Below are 23002 nucleotides of genomic sequence, written 5' to 3' on the forward strand. Positions count from 1 at the left end.
GATACCAAAAAATCCATCAATAACATAATGGAAAGGTTATTTGTAATACATGCATGCATTGCAATGCAATATACCAATGAGAATAAATAAGCTGTATGGTAATTACACAACTCTATGAATGAATTGCATAAGCTTAATGTTAAGTGGAAGAATCCAGAACTTAACCCATGCATGATTCCATTTATATAAAGCTCAAAAAGAGGCAAAATAAATCCATGCTGTAAGAAGTCAGTTTCCTTGATGTGAGTTTCTTGTCTGAGTCCTTGTTAAAGGATGTGATCTGTTCTACACTTACGATTTGCACACTTTTCCACATGAACGTTTCAATAAGGAATTAAAACAATGAAAGGGTGATGGGTCTAGCTCCAGAGATGACTATAAGGGAAAAGAGAGCTGGAAGCTGCTTGCACCTGAGACGACATTTTGAAGGCAAAAGAAAGGATTCAGATGGTGAATTTGCTGGATGGAATGTCTTCAGAAAACCCCAATTTGCAAATATTTCCACCTCATCTTATTTTTCCCATAAAATGCAAAAGAGTATGTCTGAAATATTGAAGGGGTACCTTAGATGCTGACTGAGTCTATAAACAAGGCTACAACATACAACTGTGAATATATATTGTCACTAATATATGCTTTAACATCACATTTTTCTTATTTTTACCCAGAATTGTTGAACAGGCTGGCTTCTCATGGATCTGATACACTGTCAGTTTTATTTTATCACTTCTTAAGACATCTAAAGGTTCTATTTTGTAACCCTTCCTTAACTCCCACCTGAACACTTGCTTTTCATTTCCAATACCTAGATTAACAAACAGAACTCTTTTGATGCTATTTCTTCCCCACAAAAATACAAGTGAGAACACAATGACAATGCAATAGTGACTTAATGAATATTTTTTGATCTTATGAGCTCTGTTACAGCAGATTTATCACATGACTTGCTTCCAAACTTCAGTCTTGGTGGGTAATAGCACATCGGCAACATTAGGTATCCCTGCATTTTACAGGACTGTTAGAGAAAAATAAAAATAGAGGCCTCAGTTCAGACACACCCCAAGGCCAACCACCTATAACCATGTAGCCAAAACTTAAGTCATCCTGATTTCCCTGAAATATTAGCTCTAATCATAAACAAAACACAAAACGTAGGCTAGTCCGCATGATTCAGCGAACCAACTGTACACAAATCAGCTTAAACAACTAACTCTATTTGCCCTAAAAAGATGGTTAATATGTAACAGTCAGTCACAAAAATGGTCAAAATGCTTCCTCCTTTACGCCTTCTCAGCTGGGCAGGAACTGCCGCAAGGCGAGCTTCTCACGACGCTTGGTGTGAAGTCGCCTGGGCTTGTGAACTGTTATTCTGTATGTACCATATACTCCTAAAAATTTGATAGCCTGATTTGATTTTCTTCCTGACAGGACTTTGGGATCAGTCACTCTGTGTGAGGAGCGCTAAATGTAAATCTAGGGGACTGTTGTGATTTGTGGGCCCGCCTGGGCCACCCCCGTCATCTGTGGGCCCCCTGGGCCACCCCCCTTCACTCTGCCTCTGTCAGATGTTCCTGTGCGGTGCCCTTAGCAATGTGTCCCTCTAGAATTGTGTAACTTGGCTGCTGGTTTTCTATTTGGCCTCTCAAAGAGTGTTCCTTTGGAGATTTTCTCTGGTATTGGTGATTTATTCTTTTAAGAAAATCCCATAAATCATGCAATTCATATTTGGAATGGGTCATGCGGCAGAAAATATCCTGAGGGAAAGGGTGACAGTTCCCAAGGCTCTGAGCTGAACTGAGGAGGTCCCGTGGCATGGGCAGGATGAGGACATTTCACAGCCAGGCAGTCATGGGCAAACCCTTCTGCTTCCCCAAGTCTCTTCTTCCTGATCTGTAAAATGAAGAGCATCTTGGCAATTGCATGCAGCCGATGTGAGATCTGGACATAATTAATGGCGTACAATACACCTAGCACATAGGAGATCCCCAATATGTGAAGGCTGCTATTATCAAAAGCACAGTTGTCATAGTGCCTACCCCCATCCCATCCCAGATGACCAGATCCATGGTTCTGACTGTCAAAAGAGCTCAGTCAAAGGGTATGATGTCTTTGGACGGCTCTGAGACACATTGTTTGAAATGTGAAACCATTAAGAGTAGAAGTCTGGCCGGATGCAGTGGCTCACGCCTATAATCCCAGCACTTTGGGAGGCCGAGGCAGGGGGATCGCTTGAGCCAGGGGTTCAAGACCAAACTGACCAACATGGCAAAACCCCGTGTCTACCAAACATATAAAAATTTGTCGGGCATGGTGGTGTATGCCTGTAATCCCAGCTATTTGGGAGGCTAAGGCAGGAGAATTGCTTGAACCCGGGAGACAGAGGCTGGAGTGAGCTGACATCATACCACTGCACTTCAGCCTGGGAGACAGAGAGAGGCCCTGTCTCAAAAAAAAAAAAAAAAAAAAGAAAGAAAGAAAGAATTCAGTCCAAATGCATGTGCCTGTAGGCAAGCATACCAATCCAAGTGAAATGGTTCAAAGTGGCACAACAGGAAATCAAGAAAATTCCCCTGACCACAACATATTCAGTATGACTTAATCTCTCATTCTGGATCTTTTCGCATAGAAGAATTATCATATTGCAAGTAATGACACTGCATCTGTGGCAGGCAGACTTCTAAAGTGGTCCCCATATTCCCACCTCCTGGGGTGGACTCCTGTGTCATCCCTTCCCCCAGGGTGTAGGTGGAACCTGTGACTCCGAAGGGATGTCACTCCTGTGATTAGGTTACGATATGGGGTAAAGTGAGGGGATTTTGCAGCTGTAATTACTTTATTATTCCCTGACTCTGAGTTGACCAAAAGGGAGATTATTCTGGGTTGGTCTGACCTACTCTGCGGACCTTTTTAGAAGAGGGTTCAGTGGTTAGAGAAAAGGAAATCAGAGATTTACAGAGAAAGGGTAGCTGGTAGAATGTAGAGGGAATAGGGAAGAGGGAAGAGGGAAAGGGGGAGAGGGGAGAGAGGAGAGATTCTCTGGCTGGTCTTGAAGCAGTAAACAACTGCCATGCCAAAAAGTAAACAACCTGAAGCACTAAACAACTTCACTGCTATGCCATGTGAAGAGAGCCAGACGGCAAGGACTTGGTGTGGGGTCCTGGATGGCTTTGGACTGACCCCGTTCTTTCCCCTTTCTTGCCTGTAGTTCTCAAGAATTACTGTAGGCAACATGCTACTCAATAAAAAATACTCTACTAAAATACAAAAATTAGTTGGGCATGGTGGTGGGCGCCTGTAGTCCCAGCTACTCGGGAGGCTGAGGCAGGAGAATCACTTGAACCCAGAAGGTAGAGGTTGCACTGAGCCAAGATCACGCCACTGCACCCCAGCCTGTGCGACAAGAGGGAGACCCTGTCTCTAGAAAAAAAAAAAAAAAAAGAATGTGCTGGGAATGCAGTATCCTGAGATCATGGAAAACTGGCTGGAACAGTCTGGACTCTGTTCTGGTTCCTCTGAGAACAGGATGTATTTCAATGTTTTAGCCCAATAATGACTGTATCCCCCAGGTATAAAACCTACAGCAGGCTGCTTTCTCGGGTCCCTCAGCTGCAGCACAAGGGAGCATGCACCCTGGGCAGCTGTCCTAAGCCTTGTGTGACTGTCTTGCCCTGAACCCTAGGCTGCTATTGTCCCTCACTTCGTGTCTGTAAGACACCTGCTTTGTGTAACCTGTACACATGCATGAGACTTGGCAAGGAACCAGCGCACAGTGAACCTGTATTACTTCTGAGTCTCTTGGATACTCTCTAGGAGCCAACAGTTAGCAAGAAAATGGGACCTCAGTCATTCAGCCGCAAGTAACTAAATTCTGCCAACAGCAGGGAACTCAGAAATGGATCCACCCCTAGATGAGCACAGAGCCAGGAGACACCTTAATTTCAGCCTTGAAAGACTCTGAGCAGAGTCTGAGACCAAGCTAAGGCACAGCAGACGGCTGGCCCCCGGAAGCTGTGGGATGATACACTTGTGCTGTTTTAAACTGCCAAATGTGTGGTAATTTGTTAGGCAGCAATAGAAACACAGACAGCGTCCTTTAGCCCAAGGATATTTAAATAGGAATTCTGTCCATTCATTTTGCATGCGTATCCCGGGAGTGCTCAGCAGGTGTCTGGGAGGTTTACTCGTGTCCCTGAAGTGCATGCTGCTAAGGGGAGCTATGCACAAAGAAACACCTGAGTGCTCAAGGGCAAGCAGACAGGTCCCGTAACCTGTGCAGATAACAGTGTAGCCCAGGCTGTTGAGACCGTGCACACTCAGGAGAGGGCACGCAGGCAGGGTGCAGCCTGCTAGAGCAGTGGGGTGGATGGAGGGCAAGGCTTAGTGGTTTGATGTAAGCCGGCTTCCAGAAGTTAAGACTTTTACCCAGTTGAGAGCACTCCTTGGGCTGTAAACCAGGCATGACCGCCCTGAAAAGATGGCCCAGCCATGGTAAATGCCAGCACTTTCCAGCCTCTGGAGACCCCTTCATGGCCCAGTGCTATTCTAACGTCCAGCAGAACCCAGGGTGCGGTGCCCAAGATAAAGGTGTGCTCCATACAAGGAGTGCAACTGGGAACATGCAAAAAGTTCATGGTTCCATGTTTCTATTCCTGGCTTTGAGAGAGTGGTCATTCCCATCTCCCCATGACATAACCGCAGAACAGGAACAAGACCGGGCACTGGCATTGGGAATAGCTTGAGAACTTGAGCTTCTGCAAATAAGAAAATCGCAGGTGAACACCACAGAGGGAGACGGGTGGTTTCACATGTGGGGAGCTATTAGTCACTTCTTCTGACTTTTCTGAGCAACAGTCTCTGATTCATCCGTGATAATGGGACCAATTAACTTCAGCTTGGGAGCAGATGGTTACCACACACTTTAAAATCAGATGTCTTTTTGCTCATCACCCCACGACATTTCGATGAAAGAAAACAAAACGTGACAATTCTCTAACAGAAAGATGAGGGGATTCTTGCCCTAAATGTGACTCTGTGACTCCTTTTCATATCACTGGAGTGCACCCTCCCCACCTGGGCCCTCGGACGTCCCCTCTCTGGGCATCGCTGTGCCTTGCACGTGCTTCTGTGAGAGCTCCTGCCACGGGACTGCGGTGTTACCTTTACATCCTTTGCTCTGGGGCAGGGGCCTTGTGTTCCTCGTCTTGGTTGTCCCTGATAATACTGGTGGTTGATACAGTTTGAGATGTTTTTCCCCTGCAAATCTATGTTGAAATGTGATCCCCAGTGTTGGAGGGGGACCTGGCAGGAGGTGTTTGGGTCATGGCGTTGGATTCGTCATGAATGGTGGGGGGCCATCCTCGCAGTAATGAGTTTTCATTCTATTGGTTCCCATGAGATGACTGTTAAAAAGAGTCTGGCACCTCCTCCTCTCTTGCTCCCCTTCTCATCATATGACGCATCTGCTTCCCCTTCCCCTTCTGCCAGGACTGGAAGCTTCCTGAAGCCCTCACCAGAAGCAGATGCTGGCCCCATGCTTCTTGTACAGCCTGCAGAACTGTGAGCCAAATAAACCTCTTTTCTTTATAAATTACCTGGTCTCAGGTATCCTTTAGAGCAATGCAAATGGGCTATGACAATAGGGTTTGAGACACCATAAGTGCTCAATCAACGTTTACTAAATGAATGAATAATTGTCATGCTTGATAAGATAACAGTATTTGGTCACAATTTAAATTATTTATAGCAAAAAGTTTAAGGAAGAAAAATAAGAAATACCACTCTATGAAAATAAAAAACGAGTAGAGGAGGCCATTTACTTGATGTTGAGTATGCAACCAGCCCTGTGCACACATGACCTCAGTTCATCTTCACGGTAGCCCCTCAAGGTGGGCTGCTTCATCACTGCGTCACAGAGGAGAGCCTGACGCCCCCTCAGGGGGCTGCACAGGAACCACGCTGTGACCACCACACCGCGATGTGAACCCTGGCCTCTGTCCCTCCCACACTCTGGCCCAGGCCCTGTGCTCAGGGTTGCCCAATGCTGCACCCCACCCACAAAGGAACATGATATTTCCAGGCTTGCCTACGGGGATTTCAGAGCTGCGACTCTGCCTGACTGATGGGTGGAGGAAGCTCCAAAGCACAGCAAGGATCGGAAGGCAAATTTGGTAACTAGCAATGGGAGGAGCTGCCTTTGGAAGCAAGGAATGGTCCCAGGTAGCTAGGAGACCAATGGAAGCCTCACAAGATGGAGGGCAAGAGTGTAAAAGCTGGAGGAAAGAGATGACTCACAGCAGCCGATGGTGAGATCTATAAGGAGAAGGGGAAGGGAAGCCACTTCCTGACCTTTCTCTGCATCAAGCACAGTGCAGCATGGCTTCCCTGAGAACCCTGGCCTCGCAGTCAAACCCAGTGGTCCGTTTCTAGTGCACACTGACTTACTGGCATATTTGGCACCACCAATTGCTCCCTTCTTGAAACACCTTCCACCCTGGGTGTCAGGGTCATTATCCACCACTGGTTCGCCCTGTTTCCCAGGCCCACACATTCCCAGTCTCCTCTGCTGGCTCCTGTTCCTAAGCCCTCAATACTGCAGGGCCCCAGCCTGATTCTTTGGACGGCTTCTGTTTTCTGTCCATGCTCCAGACAAGTGTGTCCAACTCATGCTCACCACTGCATGGAGCCAGGCTGGGGGCATGGTGCGCCGCAGGGTCCTACGAGGAGCTCACTCCATCCACAGGTCTCACCTTAGGGCACTAACTCCACATCCACATTCACGCCTCAGAGCTCTCTGTGACTCCAGACCCTCATGTTCATCTGGACAGCTACTTTACAAGTCTCACTACAGTCTCATGCTTTGCCTGACGGTGCTGGTTTCTTCTTCGCCCCTCCTCGATCTTGCCCTTCCTCCAGGAGTCTCCATCTCCTCAGGCACCATTGTCTACCCACATGTTCAGGGAAACATTCTTAGGGCCATGCTGGACTCCTCCCTGCCTGCCATAGCCCCAGCCCTCCACTGTCATGGCCTGCAGGTCTACCTTCAAAACGTACCCCACAGCCGGGTCTCTCTACTGCCCCTCACCTGCACCACCACCCCCACGACTCTGCCAGCCGCCTCTCCCTGCCCTGGTCTGCAGCAGCCGCCTCTCCCTGCCCTGGTCTGCAGCAGCCGCCTCTCCCTCCTCTTCTAGCTTTTTCTCTTACCACCCCATAGTCCATTCTCGAGCAGCCAGAATCCGTCAGATGTGAATCAAGACGCACCAGCTCCCTGCTCAAAACCCTCCAGGGGCTGTGTGTCTACCTACAGTGAAGCCCAAAGGACATATGAGGCTCCCTAGGGCCCCGCTCCCATTCTCCTGCCCTCCTTTCCAAATCCTCGCCCTTGCTCCACCAGCTCAGGTGATACTGGCTTCCTTAAATATGCCAAGACTTTGACGCTAGACTCCCTGCGTCAGGAAAGCTGGGCCCGCACGTGTCTGTTGCTGCCTCCCTCCCTGCCCTCCAGCGGCATCCTGGGACTCCCTCACCTTCCTTCCTAATCCCCCCAGAGCAGCCGCTGAGGCCCCACTTCATGTTCATGCTCCCCTTGTTCACTGGCTTTCTTCCACTGGAATTTCACCTCCCTAAGGGCAGGGGTTTCATCTGCCTGGAGTGTGGCGGTAACCCCAGACCTGGATGGGGCATTTTGTGGGCATTCAACACAGGCTGACACTGGGTCACTCTGTCTCCATTTGGCCGCCGTTACACATCTCCGACTTTCAGAAGGAAGAAAGTGAGGCTCAAGCCGGTCCAGTGACGTGGCCAAGCTCCCCGTGCTGATCCGGGCCCCCAGCCAGGGCTGGGCTGACTCGGAAGCCTGCCAGCCTCCTCTGTAGCTTACGATTCTCTGGCAGGTTCCCCAGCAGATTCCCCTCAATCCAATCATCCTCCCCTGGAGCACAACGCAAAGGTGTGTCTAGAGATTTCTCAACATCTGGGTTTCCACCTCCCATGTATGCAGTGACTCCTGCATTATACAAAAAATGCCTCTGCCCTCTGCCCCCAGACACACTGAAGAACCACACCATCTCACCCACATGCTGGTTCGCTGCTGCCAGAGGCAGCAGATGAAACTTCCCAAACCCAGAGACCCGGGTCTCTGAGCCATCTCCTGTATCAATGCAGCAGGATCAGCTGATGGCAAAAGCAGTGGTTTCTTGCCTTCTTAATGGCAGGCTAGTCATTAGAAAACAAAAAGTGTTTCCCTTCCTCTCTCAGGAGGTCAGCTGGTTTTAGGTCCAGAAGATCTCGCCCTTCTGTTGCCCTGAGACTGTCATGGGGTGGGAGTGGGTTGAGCTCTCCAGGGTTTGAAGGCTTGGGAAGACCAGTCTCCCAGATCTGTGGGTTTTATGGGAGTCCAGACTGGCACTCCGCTTGACACGGAGGCCTCAGAAATAGATGGGGCTGCTTATGTGGCTCGGGAGGCCAGGCAGATACCACGCAGGGCTCCGGCAGAGTGGAATCAGGTCCCAGGATGGACAGCTGGACCGTGGGCAATGTTAACTGAGTGAAGGCCATTGTTCGCCAATTTTCAGAACCACCTGAGCCCTGGGTTCATGTTCTGTCCCAAGGGAAAAGGAAGTCCTCCATCCAAAGTCTTATGACAGAGATAATGTTTCCTGCCAAGCACAGCTAGAACTGTCCCTTAAACAAACGGATTGTTTTTTTACTCAATAATTTTTTGACATCTGTATTTCAATCTCTCATATATTCAGTAAAATAATATTGCATATCAACAGTTTATTCATAAAGAGTCTAAGCACTAAGCTATTAGGAAGAGACATTTACCCTTTGTACCCAGCAACACTGAGCAGCTTTCTTGGACGGCCATTTCATGATGGAAACATGGACAGTGACATGATGGAAACATGGACAGTGACATGATGGAAACATGGCCATGGGAGCAGAGCCTGGCTGTGGGGTGGAAGGTGCAGGAGCTGCCAGTGCTTTCCAGTGACCAAACTCCTCACCCAGATGGGGTGGGGGCTGTGGGAGACCCATTTAGCACCAGCCAGCTGAGGGTCTTCACGTGAGTCTGAGCATGGCAGGGTACTGAGAAATGACCTAGTCTAAGACCTCACTTGAGAGCAGAGGAAAGGAGTTCGGAGGAGTCAGATGGATGGCGGGTGGGGGTCAGGTTCACGCTATCACCCAGGCCAGAGACTGCTTCACGCCACTGAGGGAGCACACACACAGTTGTCTGTGTACCTCTGTTATTTTTTTTTTTTTCTATTTTTTTTTTGGGCGGGGGGCGGTCAGGGTCTTGCTTTGTTACCCAGGCTGGAGTGCAGTGGTGTGATCATGGCTCACTGCAGCCCCGACTGCCAGGACTCAAGAGATTCTCCCACCTCAGCCTCCTGAGTAGCTGGGACCACAGGCGTGCACCACCATGCTTGGCTAATCTGTTTTATTATTTGTAGAGACGGGGTCTTACTATGTTGCTCGAGCTGGTCTTAGACTTCTGGGCTCAAGTGATTCTCCTGCCTTGGCCTCCCAAAGTGCTAGGATTACAGGCGTGAGCCACCACACCTAGCCACTTTCGTTATTTTTCAGTGCGAGGGACGAGGAAGACAGGTTGGCTACTAGGACTCCAGTCCCAGGTAGACCCCTGATCTTCAGGTGCTAATTGCACCACAAGCACCTTTGACCACTCCCTGAAGCGTGAGACCCACTTCCTCAAGGCCTCCTGTGAGTGCAGGCTGTGAGTGGAGGCTTCTCCACCGCTGGATGGGAGCCTGAGCCTCTTGCCTTCACTGACCTCTGCTTCCAGTTGGTTCTCTTTGTGGTGCCCAACATAAACAATGAGCTCTTCATAATTTAACATCTTAACTCACTAAGTTTGGGGTTTTAAAAGGTTTTCTCAAGACTGGATGAAGTCAGAGTCTCATCTTAAAATGTTAGTCTGGAAGGTAAAATACAAGTGATAAAAATTAATACGAAAAATATGGAAAAAAATAACAGAAAAGACGTTCAAAATAAGCAAAGGCTTTTGCTAAGCATGGTAGGGCTCAAGGAGAAGGTAACACGGTGAGCTCTACCTACGACCTTGCACGAGACTTGGCTTCCCACGAAGCACAGCACTCAGGCAGCTGCTACAAACACCCGAGCTGTTAGCCATCGTCAGTGCTGAGCTGTGTAAAGGTCTGCGCTGCCGTAGCATTCAACAGACAGTAACCCATGAAACTTGTTTCTTTCTTAACAAATACTAATTTCCGCTTCTCTATGAATAGTGAGCCTTTTCCATTGAAAATATCTTATCTGAATTAGTCATATAGAAGCGTCTTTAAGATACCAGCCCCCACAGTGAGTGGTTTACGTTATTGCTCATCTAGCTGAATTGTTTTATGTTTGTTGAATCTTGCTGAGGTAAGACAGAGCAAGGCTGTGGGTGCCAGTCACTGGGTTGCTTTTGATGGCTGTGAAGAAGCTGAGATAACAATTTCTCCACAGTCACAACATGAGATCCAGCTATTGGGAATGCAAAGCCTGTTCTAATGCCAAGCATGCCATTGGTGAGGCTTCTGTGAGTCCTGTGGCTGCAACCTGACCGCAAGCCTGCCCAACACAAATAAGCCCCACTAAGCACCGTCGCGTCCTTTGTCTAAATGCATCTTGTGCCTTCCCTCTTGAAAGTGGTAGATGACGACAGCCCTGGGCAAACAATGACAAGCAATAATGGCATGAAAGCAGGTGTACACGTGTACACAGAAGCCATGTCTGGTAAAACTTCCCGGCACACTGACTTTCTAGATGTTTCCCATTGGCCCCACAGATCTACTGTCTATCCTTCTCCATGCTGCTGTGTATGCAGAGGGTGACCTGTATGGACCACATCAGTGAGCTCCCTGCAGTCTGCCCTTCTGCCATTAAGAAGCACTAGTCAGAACCTGGATGCTGGAGGAAGAGTGTGGTCAGAGTATTTATTTCCCCAGCATCTTCTCTCTCCCAGACACCACACCTCCTGCCAGTGGCTATCTCCATCAGCCACTCTCACCCCTTGTCTTTTCGCCAACTCTGATGGTAGTCCCAGGAATAGCAGTATCTTTCACTGGTGTCCTTAAATCCTGCCCACTCCTTGGAAAGCAGTCCCTTTATGGAGTCCTTTTATCTCACAGTTTTGTGCTGCCTTTTCTTTCCTACCAGCGTCCTGATTGGTCCATCCACCAATATCAGAATCATACCAACCTACAGGTACTTCTCTTCTGTCTTCTTCTGAAACTCTAGAAAGTGCTTAGTAATTTTATTGGGTCTTGGCTGAGGGCCGAGAGAAGCTCTACTCCCTAACAGCACATTGCTGGCTGCAGCCCTAAACTCCTGGGACGACACACGTGGGGATGTCTCCATGGACCAAGCCTTGGAAGTGGAGGCTCCACTCCACAGTGGACATGAAGAGCTGGCTGAGGGCTGGGTCAGCACTGAAGGAGATGCTTCCCCACCCCAGCAGAAGCAGGGCTTCCCACTGGCTGAGGACATGCTCCATGTGCACCATCAGCCCGTGCAGGCAGGCGGGGCCCCCACTGGAAGGAGCGTGATGGGCCTGAGGAGACAGCCGTAACATCTTCCACATGCGTGCCTCAGAAACCCCCAGATACGTGATTGTGCAATGTTTACAATGTGAATGATCATGAGTGAAATTGGCATTGCTTTGTCTCGGGAAGAACCTAAATCTGTTTTAGACTTTTGTTTTGGACTCATTATTTTCTCCTTAAACATTCCAAAGAAGAGAGTTTGTCTTGCTTCTTGAATGCTTTCTTCATTGGGATGTTAAGGCGGTGAGGAAACACTAAGGAGAAAGAAGGAGACTGCGGTCAGGTTTCATGCTTCCTTAACCTGGAAGCTGGAAGAGGCTGTGCAGGCAGGGAGCCGACAGCTAAGGAAGGAACACGTCAGTTAGTACCCCAAAGTGTTGCCGGGTCAGCAGTCCCTCATCTTTGCAGACTGGGAAACTGAGGCTCAGAGAGATCACCTGACTTGCCCAAGTCCACAGAAAGTGACGGGTCTCCTGTTTTCTCTAAAGCCCATGGTCTTTCCTATCTTTCGTTCAACACCCACGGAGGAGTTGTCTGGGGACAGAGAGAAGCAAGGCAAAGAAGCATAGGGTTCTCCTTAGAGGAGGACTGGGATTTAGGAGCAAGGGGAAAAACTAAAGAGATTTCAGCACCACCTGGTTATCGGCCCCTCTATCCAGCCCATGCTGGCTAGAACACTGTCGGCCCGTAGAGCAGGAGGTGCGGTGCAGCATCTAGAATCCTAATTGAAAACTGCCCGGCGTCTGAGAACCTGTGCCTTTCTCTTGCTCATAGAGTAGGTTAGGCCGGCTCACCATTCACCAAGCCTAAAGGGCGCGGGCCTGCCGGCAGGGGCAACTCACCTGCCTGCTCCAAAGCCACCATCGTTGCCTGCTCGATCAAGTCCCGCTCGATGAAGCTCCTGAAATCCTCACTGTACACGCTCAGGTCTGGCAACTGGAATGTGTAGATTGGCATCTCCAGGGGGAACTGCTCGTTGTTGCATTCACTTGCCACGTGGGACCGGGCCAGGGAGACGATGGCTGAGCTGGCGTGGGAAATCCCCCGGGAAAGTCGCTTTTCTGCAGGGGGAGAAGGAAAGATAGCCACGAGGGCTGAATGGGTGTAGGTGCGGCTCTATGTGTGTACATAAACACATACTGTGCACACACAATACACACACACAGGTACACATTCATGGACACATGCCACACACATGCACATACCACACAACACACATCAATACACATGTGCACACATATGAACACACCATACATGTTCACACATATATACTACATGTGCACACACTTATAAGCAGAGATATACATGTGCATACACATACTGCACACATACACACATGCACACACATAAATGCACACACATGAATACAAAAGTATACACAGGAATATATGCATGCATACACTAGACACATATACACTGCACATCCACTTGCATACATACATGCACATATACTACATAGCATATGCATACATGCATGCACACACACATACATACAGATACTAGGCACATATACTATACACACACACGCCCATGTACATACACTACAGACTGTATACATACTATATACATGTACACATATAGATGTATTTGCACATACTACATACACACAGCACAAATACACAGGACACACAGTGCACATACATGTACAACATGCACAAACTATATGTATATGCACACACATACACATGCACACCCATATTCTCTCTGTACCAGCCCTTCTATCCTACAAGCCTGTTCTATCCTGCAGGCCTTCCTGCTGCTGGATTAATCACCATCACCTGGTATGTGGCACTTATTCACAAGAGTCAGGAAAGCACTTAGTAAGTGGGGAGCTGCGAGCCCACGGTACAGCTGCACATCAGCACTGTCAAAGAGCACCAGGCTTGCTCTTGGGTCTGCAGTTATCTCTAACTCGAGTTCACTGAGCTGTCCTCTCCCAGGACTAAATGGTACAAGGAAGACCGCTCTTTGTCCCGATGCCTTTATGCACTTAATGCAAAGAAACAATCTCAGCCATCCACAGCGGCTCAGGTTTTAAGACAGGCTGTTTTACTAAAGTTACGCTGATAAATGCCTCCTACGTGGCCCTCCCAGGACACACAATATTCAGTCCGTCCATGTGTTTCTCTTCCGTCTTTTGCCACAGCACTCTAAAAAGTCACGCTCTCCTCTGGCTTTATTCTTCTTGGGCTTTTCAGCCAGGGAATGAGAAAGGCAGTGTGGGATTTCTCTAAGGTACAATATGTTACCATGTTAGGAAGTCGACTACCTAGAAAGTAGATGTATCCTCTTGGCGCTGCAAAAGCACACTTGTTTTTCTAAGCCCTGTGTTCTAATGACCAACATTGCACATAAAACAAGAATGCTTAAATATATGTTAGGAATAGGTTATCTTTTTTCACAGTCAGTGTTTTCAGTAAGGAGAAGTCTTTCTAGCAAGGCGGTAGATCTTTCATTTTTCTCAGGAAAGCACGGTCTCTGGTGTTTTATTCAAAAACCTGCTGCCTGTGTTGCCTAAATTAAGTCTAAATAAGGATTGTCTAAGCCCTGTGGCAAATTCCTGAGGCTATTCCCTGAGGTCCCAAGGACTCCCACTGTCCTCCAGTTCAGCCTGCCCACTGGTGAGGTCTGTGCTCCTGCAATGCCCCCTGAGGTCCACGCTGACCAGCACACCACGGTCACGCGGAAAACCCAGCCCCAGCCTTCACCCCGAACAGCAGCGTCCTCCTTCCCCACTTGCTAGAGCACTGGACAGAAATGGCATTCATGGAGTTCTGTTAAAACAGACGAAAAAGCATCAGCTTTCGATCCTGTGGCAAGTTCGTTTTAAACCCAAAGCGAGTTCCCAGAAGGTTCATGTATTTATTTTCCCATTAAAATGAATACAGAGTCACAGAGACAGACTGTATTTCACAATGGGTGGTTTAGATTCACCTTCAGTTTCACTCTGAGACCAACAGGATTAAGTTCTTCGTATTTTGAGGAAAGGTAAAAAGAGAAGTTAAGCCACACAGGCAGTTAGAAAGAAGAGGGAGGGAGCGTGCGGGCCCAGCTTGGGGGGTGGGGGCGGCCCATTGCTTCCCACACTGGTTCAGGTACTTGAGTGCAGGAGCAGCGGAGGCTCGTGTCTTTCTACCTCGTGCAAGCCATGCTGGGGCTGCTCATCTTGCCACATACTACCTTTTTTGCATCTGGAAAGAAGGAACTGCCCCATTTTTGGGGACCCGATGGAGAGGGACATCAGGCATTAGAGAATTGAGGTGCTATGTGCACCCGCAGTTGGGGGGACAGACAATCTCGAGGCTGCTCTCAACAGTGGGCACCTGCTGGTCAGGGGCACCCATGCTCCTCCTGGCCCATCTATCAGCACTGACATGAGACACTTCAAGGGCCTTGGAAACGTGGTGATTCCTAGGACAACAGGATGCTGTTCTGCAGTTCTAAACATGAAATATTTGGAGTCTAAAGGAAAAAAGTATTTTTGAACTAAAAATATTAATAGATTGTGTTGAAGATCATATAATGAGAAATATATGCTCCTAATTCTAACATTTCCTGTGACACCCCAGGAATGCACATGTATCATCTCTCTCTCACACACAGAGTCACAAACACACACACTCACATACTGATTCTTTAAATGTGAACTCAGTGATTCTGCTTTTGGATGTATAAATAAAACGTTTTACAGGAATTATCATGATCAAAGTTATGTCTCAGAAAAACACAGAAAGATTAAAAAACAAAACAAAACATAGTATAAGAATGTACAGAATTTCCCTGCCACTGACAAAGGGGAGATGTATTAACTATAAATTCTTTTTTCATTTATTTTCCTTTTATTTTTAATTTTTACAGAGATGGGGTCTTGCTGTGTTGCCCAGTCTGGTCTCAAACACTTGGGCTCAGCGAGGATTACAGGAATGAGCCACTGCACCTGGCCCTGCATTTTCTTATTTTCTTAGTTTTTGTTGCTCTGGCACCTGGGACCTCTCCGACTGGGGAAAGGCTGCCCCTCCCGGGTGAACCGATGTTAGAGATGGCAAAGGCCTTGCCCAGCAGCATGCGTCTCCTATGCGGAGCCGCCAATCCAGAATCTACGCTCCCAACCACCCTCTCCAGCTGGCTCTTACTCTCCAGGAGGCAATGTTCCTTTGCCCTAAGCACTTCAGGCCAGGTATCAGGCGGCTGGAGACAGGCCCTTTGCCCCTGAGCTGGCTGCAGTTATGCACACTAGCTGGGGTAGGGGCTGCTCCCCCTGCCTTGCCTTCCCATAGAAACCATCACAAAGGCTTTGGTCCGTGCTTCCCCTTACTCCTACCTCCGCACGACCCGCGCCTCCCAATATGGCCCTGCATGCTGTCCTGGGCCTCCTGTTTCCACCTTCATGACAGTAATTTCTGTGTTTGCGTGTCTTGTGATACCTGATTAAAACGGATCCTGGGTACATTTTAAAACAAGTGGACAAAACTTTTCCTAAAGGGTGAGATAGAAATATTTTAGGCTTTGTGAGCCACGCAGTCTCAACTACTCACCTCTGTCTTTGCAGCACTACAGCTGCCGAAGACAGCACATACATGAGTGAGCGTGGGGGAGTCCCAATAAAACTTTACTTAAAAAACAGGCCAGGTTGGGCTGACAGGTCATTTTCTGGCCCCTGATTTAGAATATGAAATGTTCCATTTTCCATTTTAGCACACTATGGTTTCAGGAAGAACTCAACTAAAGGAGACATAAATTCAATTCGGAAACTCTGTAATTCAATAGGAATCGATATGATTGCTCGCAAGCCTCAATTAATAGGATTATGCTGGGATAGAGTCCTATTTTTTTTTCTTAAATGGTATCTAAGAAAAGTCAGATCACAGTATGTAACAGCTACACTTACTAGGCCCTGATTCTGCCAACCTCTCTGGTAGCAGACGGGAGGTTCCTTCTAGCCCCGGACCAGGAGGATAAGATAATGGGTTGGTTTGTTTGCTGCCAGCTCAAAAGAGCAGGAATGGCCATGTGGTCATCTGTCTGGACTGCTGCTGCATGAAAGATACCAGGAGCCTTAACCGTGTGCTACAGTCAAGGAAGGCCCTGAGAACAAGACCGAGCCAATGACTGGAAGGGGTGGTTCCTCCGGAGTCAGGTCTAATGGCAGAAATGAAACCAAATTTAAGAATAATCAACAAGAGGGGCAAGACAGTGCACAGCCTCAGTGTCCTGTCCTTACACCCACCTGGAGATCCCCAGGGGCAGGAGGTGGGAATGGGTGAGACCGACAGAGAGGGCCTGGGGAAGGGCGTCTGGTCCTGCCTTTCCTCTCTCCAGCATGGCTGCAGCATGGCCTGCCTTCCTTATCATCCCCCAGCCCCGACCCTGTGCCAGCTGGAGAACATCAGGTGGTGCTGGAGCACAGCTGGGTGGGGCAGCAGTCACCATGAGCACCACTTCCCTCCTTTCCCTAACATACGGGGCAGCTTGGCAGTTACACCAGAGCGGGGCAGTCCCTACAGGAAACAAGGACTTTCTAGAAGAGAGGAGCTGGGAGCAGCCCTCAGGAGATAATCCAGCTGTGCGGAGGGGAACAGGCAGGGAACTTCTAGAGGCCAAATGACAACATCCAAGGCTCTCCAGCTTGAGGACCCTTCCCCGCCTCCCATCTGGAGGAGCACCCACCAGAGCCTGTGCTCCAGCACAAGTGAAGATGGATGATAACCACACGCCCCAGGAGCTTCCAGGGAAACTGTTAAAGAAAGGCAACATAGTACTGGCCAGGAGGACTACATTAAAAAATGAGCCTAGTAAATATGTGCAGAGAGATAAAGAGAATATCAGAATGCAAAAAAAAAAAAAAAAAAAAAAAAAAGACAAAGAATTAACTTGGGATGAAAAAAATTTAATGAGACTAATAATGCATTCATGTGCAGAATAGATGGGGATGTGAAAACATCAGGTCAAGTGAATCTCTTAGAAGACATGAGGAACAAGCTGCAAGAACACGATGGAGGAAGGGGTGGAAAGTGTTCAAAGAAAATAATTTCAATCTAGAGTTTTTAATCTACTAAATGAAAATATAAGTATACCATGTAAACCTTTTTAGGCACTCAAGGCCTTAGGAGATTCACCATGCAAAAATTCTTTTTGGAAGTAGTCTTTGAGGAAGTTTTTTGTTTTTTGTTTTTGCAAAAGAGAAATGAATACATGTGAATAAATAAAGAAGTTAATTGTTATCTAAATAAGCAAAGACAACAAAAAGTATCTAAATATGATTGAGAGCAAGTAGAGGCAGGACAGAACAACAAAAATCATATTAAGAGATGTATTTTGCAGGGGAAAATATAGTGGTTAAGTTTTCAAAAATAATAGGAAGAAAACCAAAATACTGATTTTAATAGAATAGCAGTAATTGCAATGTGAGTAAAAGTAGAATGTGTAACTTGCAAACCAGTAGAAAAATTCAATTAGATAGAGAAGACAGGACAGAAGGATGGATTGAATTAACTACTCAAAAGACAGAGATTCTTGGATTGGATAATAAAATAAAACCTAATAATAAGTTGTCTACAAGAATCACATTTAACATGAAAGCATAAGGAAAAGTTGAAATTACATCAGCAGAAAAAATGATATTTCTGGCAAATATGAACCAATAGAAAGCCAGGGTAGCTGTTTAATATCAACAAAAGCAGATTTCAAGATAAAAACTATTATATCAAATGGCTTGACAGAGAGACAGCCTATATACTGGTTAAAAAACATACTAGAGCAAGATAATCTAAAAAATTATGAATATACATATACCTAACAAGATAGCATCAGAACAAATACAGCAGAAAGGATGAAACTCAGAGAAGACACAGATAATATGCATTAAAATTTCTAACTCAATTATGGCTTTTCTAAACAACAGAATAAACAGTCAAGAATAATCCAAGATATAGATTCAAATATAGCTTGAATGACAGGCTGAGCTAATAGAAACAAATACAGCATTCATTCTCAACAGTTCAGGAGAGTCTACCTAATGCAATAAAATAAAAAACTGAATTAATTGTATAAATATGAAGAAGAACATACAATTATTTCAGATGATACTACCATATACTTAGATATCTAAGTGATTCTCTTAGGACAAACTATTAGAACTAATAAGAGAATTTATGTAGCTCACTGGATAAAAGACAAATAAGTAAAAAATGAGTTTCTTTTTTCCATGCCTAAAATCTGAACAGAATCTGAATATGTGCAGAGGCATACATAATGTTCTTGGATAGAAGAACAATATTACAAATGCAAATTATTTTTAAAATGAAATAAAAATCTATTCCAATTCCACTCAGAATTATAATTTTAAGGTTTAGATGGCAAAATAAATATTCAAAAACAGCAAAAAAAAAAAAAAAAAAAAAAAAGGAAAAGCATAGCAATAGAAGGGTTTGCTTAGCAGAGAGTGATACCCTGTGAAACCACTGAGTCAAGTGTAACAGGGTGGCAGCCATGGGGTGGGCAGAACAAAGTATGCAAATAGGTCCAGGTATGTTGAGAATTTAATATAAGGCAAGGCTGGCATTTTAGTTCAGTTCAGTGGGGAAATATACTTAAATAACTCACTCTCAATCCAGAAGAAAGCAAAACCAGATTTTTTACTATTATAAAAATTTCAAATTGATGAAAAGACTCAAAGAACAAAATTTACATTAAATATAAGAATATATTTCAGGCTGGGCATGGTGGCTCATGACTGTAATCCCAGCACTTTGGGAGGCTGAGGCAGGTGGATCACAAGGTCAGGAGATCGAGACCCTCCTGGCTAACACAGTGAAACCCCATCTCTACTAAAAATACAAAAAAATTAGCTGGGCGTGGTGGCAGGCACCTGTAGTCCCAGTTACTTGGGAGGCTGAGGCAGGAGAATGGTGTGAACCTGTGAGGCAGAGCTTGCAGTGAGCCGAGATTGTGCCACTGCACTCCAGCCTGGGTGACAGAGCAAGACTCCATCTCAAAAAAAAAAAAAAGAATATATTTCAGTAACTCTGTAGTCCAAGAAACCTTCCAAAGTGAGAGAGAAAGCTCATCAGCCATGAGAGCAAGATAATGTAAACATGTATGGGAAAACATTCTGAAAAGAAAGTCCTAAGGCAAGTGATACAGTGGGAAACACACACACACACACACACACACACACACACACACACACACACACGAAATATATGTTTTAGTCTTTATTACAAAGAGAGAAACAAATTGATAAGAAAAGGCAAACTAATCAATAGAAAATGGACAAAGTACATGAACAGCCAAGTTACAAAGGGGAAATCCAATGGCCTAACAAGCAAATGGCAAGATGAGAGTGTAAACAAGACACCATTTTCCACTCTTCAGAGTAGAAAAGCAACATAAACACATTTGATGTAGTTTGGATATTTGTCTCCAAATCTCAAGTTGAAATGTGATCCCCAGTCTTGGCGGGGCGGCCTGGTAGGAGGTGTTTGGATTAGAAGCAGACGCCTCATGAATGGCTTGGACCATCCCTTGGTGATAAAGTGAGCTCTTGTTCAGTTCACACGCAATCTGGTTGTTTAAAGGTGTGCGGCACCTCCCACCCACCACTCTCTCTCTCTTGCTCCAGCTCTGGCCATGAAAGTGCCTGTTCCCTCTTTGGCCTCTGCCATGATTGTAAGCTTCCCGAGGTCTCCTGAGAAGCTGAGCAGATGCCAGCACCATGCTTCCTTTAAGCCTGCAGAACCATGAGCCAAGTAAACCTCTTTTCTTTATAAATTACCCAGCCTCAGATATTTCTTTATAGCAATGCAAGAATGGACTAACATAGAAAATCAGTACCAAGGGGTACCTGAAAATGTGAAAGCAACTTAGGAAATGGGTAATGGGCAGAGGTTGGAAGTCTGGAGGGTCCAGAAGAAGACAGCAAGTGAGGGAAAGTTTGGAACTTCTTAGGGATTGGTTAAATGGTTATGACCAAAATATGGATAATGAAAATGGACAACAGAGTCAAGGCTGAGGAGGTCTCAGATGGATATGAATAAATTATTGGGGACTGGAGCAAATGTCACATGTTTTGCCTTAGCATAAGGGAGGAGACCACCCCTCAGGTTGTCTTATGCCCAATTTCTGCCTCCAAAGAAAGAAAAAGTAAAAACTAAAAGGCAGAAATGAAATCCACAAGCAGACAGCCCAGCACCACACCCTGGGCCTGGTAGTTAGAGATTGACCCCTGAACTAATCGGTTATGTTATCTATAGATTACAGACATTGTATAGAAAAGCACTGTGAAAATCCCTGTCCTGTTTCGTTCCAATCTAATTACCGGTGCATGCAGCCCCCAGTCATGTATCCTGTGCTTGCTCAGTTGATCACAACCCTCTCATGCACACCCCGTTAAGAGTTGTGAGCCCTTAAAAGGGATAGAAATTGCTCACTCAGGGAGCTTGGCTCTTGAGACGGGAGTCTTGCCGAAGCCCCCGGCCAAATAAACCCCTTCCTTCTTTAACTTGGTGTCTGAGGAGTTTTGTCTGTGGCTCGTCCTGCTCGTCCTGCTACAAGCAAAGAGCTCAGCTACATTCTGTTCATACCCTAGGGATCTGTGGAAGTTTGAACTTGACGATTTAGGGTATATGGTAGAAGAAATTGATAAGCAGCAAAGTATTCAAGAAGTGGCATGGCTGCTTCTAACAGTCTGCATTCAGATGCTGGAGCAGAGAAACGAGTTGGAACTTATATTTAAGGGAAGCAGAATGTAAAAGGGAAGCAGAATGTAAATGTTTGAAAAATTTGCAGCCTAGCCATGTGGCAAAGAAAGAAAAAGCTTTTTCAGAAGAATTCCAGCAGGCTGAGGAGCAACTACTTGCTAGAGATATTTGCATAATAAAAAGGGAGCTAAGTGAGTGCTAATACCCAAGACAATGGAGAAAAGGCCCCAAAGCATTTCAGAGACCTTCACAGCAGCCTCTCCCATCAAAGGCCTAGAGGCCTAGTTGGAAAGAATGGTTTCAGGGGCCAGGCCCAGGGCCCTGCTGCTTTGTGCAGCTTTGGGACACTGCTCCCTACATCCTGGCTGCTCCAGCTCCAGCCTTGGCTCAAAAGGTCCCAGATACAGTTCGCGCTGCTGCTTCAGAGCGTGCAAGCCATAAGCCTTGGTGACTTTCACATGGTGTTAAAAACCTGTAGACATGTAGAATGCAAGAGTGAATGAGGTTTGGCAACCTCTGCCTAGATTTCAGAGGATGTATGGAAAAGCCTGGGTGTCCAGGTAGAAGTCTGCAGCAGGGGCATAGCCCTCACAGACAACCTTACTAGGGCAGTGCCAAGGGGAAATGTGAGGCGGAAGACCCTACACAGAGTCCTCATGGGGGCACTGCCTAGTAGAGCTGTGAGAAGGGGGCCACCACGTTCCAGACTCCAGAATCGTAGATCTACTGGTGGCTTGCACCCTGCACCTGGAAAAGCTGCAAGCAGAGAGCAGCAGTGGGGGCTGAACTCTGGAAAGCCACAGGGGCAGAGCTGCCCAAGGTCTTGGGAGTCCACCTCTTGCACTGGTGTGCCCTGGATGTGAGATACGGAGTCAAAGGAGATTATTTTGGAGCTTTAAGGTTTAATGATTGTCCTGCTGGGTTTTGAACTTGTGTGGGGCCTGGAGCCCCTTTCTTTTGGCCAATGTCTCCCTTTTGGAATGGGAATGTATACCCGATGTCTACACCCCATTGTATCTTGGGAGTGAATAACTTGTTTTTGATTTTACAGGCTCACAGGTGGAAGGGACTTGCCTTGACTCAGACGAGAGTTTGGACTTTTGAGTTAATGCTGGAACAAGTCAAGACTTTGGGGGACTGTTGGGAAGGCATGATTGTATTTTGCAATGAGACGGACATGAGATTTGGGAGGGCCCAGGAGTGGAATGATATAGTCTGGATATTTGTCACCACCCAAATCTCATATTGAAATGTAATCTGCCATCTTGGAGGTGAGGCCTAGTGTGAGGTGTTTGGATCATGGGAGGGGGGAGATCCTTCATGAATGGCTTGGGCCATCCTCTTGGTGATAAGTGAGCTCTCACTCTGAGTTCATATGAGATCTGATCATTTAAAAGTATGCAGCACCTCTGCCTTCCAACTCATTCTCTCTTGCTCCTACTCTGGCCATGTGAAGTGCCTGTTCCCTTTGCCTTCTGCATGACTGTAAGCTTCCTGAGGCCTCCCCAGAAGCTGAGGAGATGCCAGTACCATACTTCCTGTAAAGCCTGAAGAACCATGAGCCAATAAATCCTCTTTTTAAAATAAATGACCCAACCTTAGGTATTTCTTTAATACAGTGCAAGAATGGCCTAACACACCATACACTGTAATATCCAGTGCTAGCAAGAATGAAGGGAAACACCCAGTTTCACACATGGTGAGTAGAAATATGTTAGGAAAGAAGTCCTAAAATTA

General features: G+C 46.6%; 1 protein-coding gene across 1 annotated transcript in view; it reads right to left on the reverse strand.

The window, feature by feature from the left end:
- The window catches only part of OTUD7A (OTU deubiquitinase 7A), a 373417-nt gene that overhangs the window by 70274 nt on the left and 280141 nt on the right, over positions 1 to 23002 (reverse strand). Inside the window, 1 exon segment of the mRNA XM_017960482.3 lies at positions 12410 to 12628. Within this exon segment, the coding sequence (XP_017815971.2) occupies positions 12410 to 12628 (219 nt within the window).

The sequence above is a fragment of the Papio anubis genome, chromosome 7, assembly GCF_008728515.1.
Source record: "Papio anubis isolate 15944 chromosome 7, Panubis1.0, whole genome shotgun sequence".
Taxonomy (NCBI): Eukaryota; Metazoa; Chordata; class Mammalia; order Primates; family Cercopithecidae; genus Papio; species Papio anubis.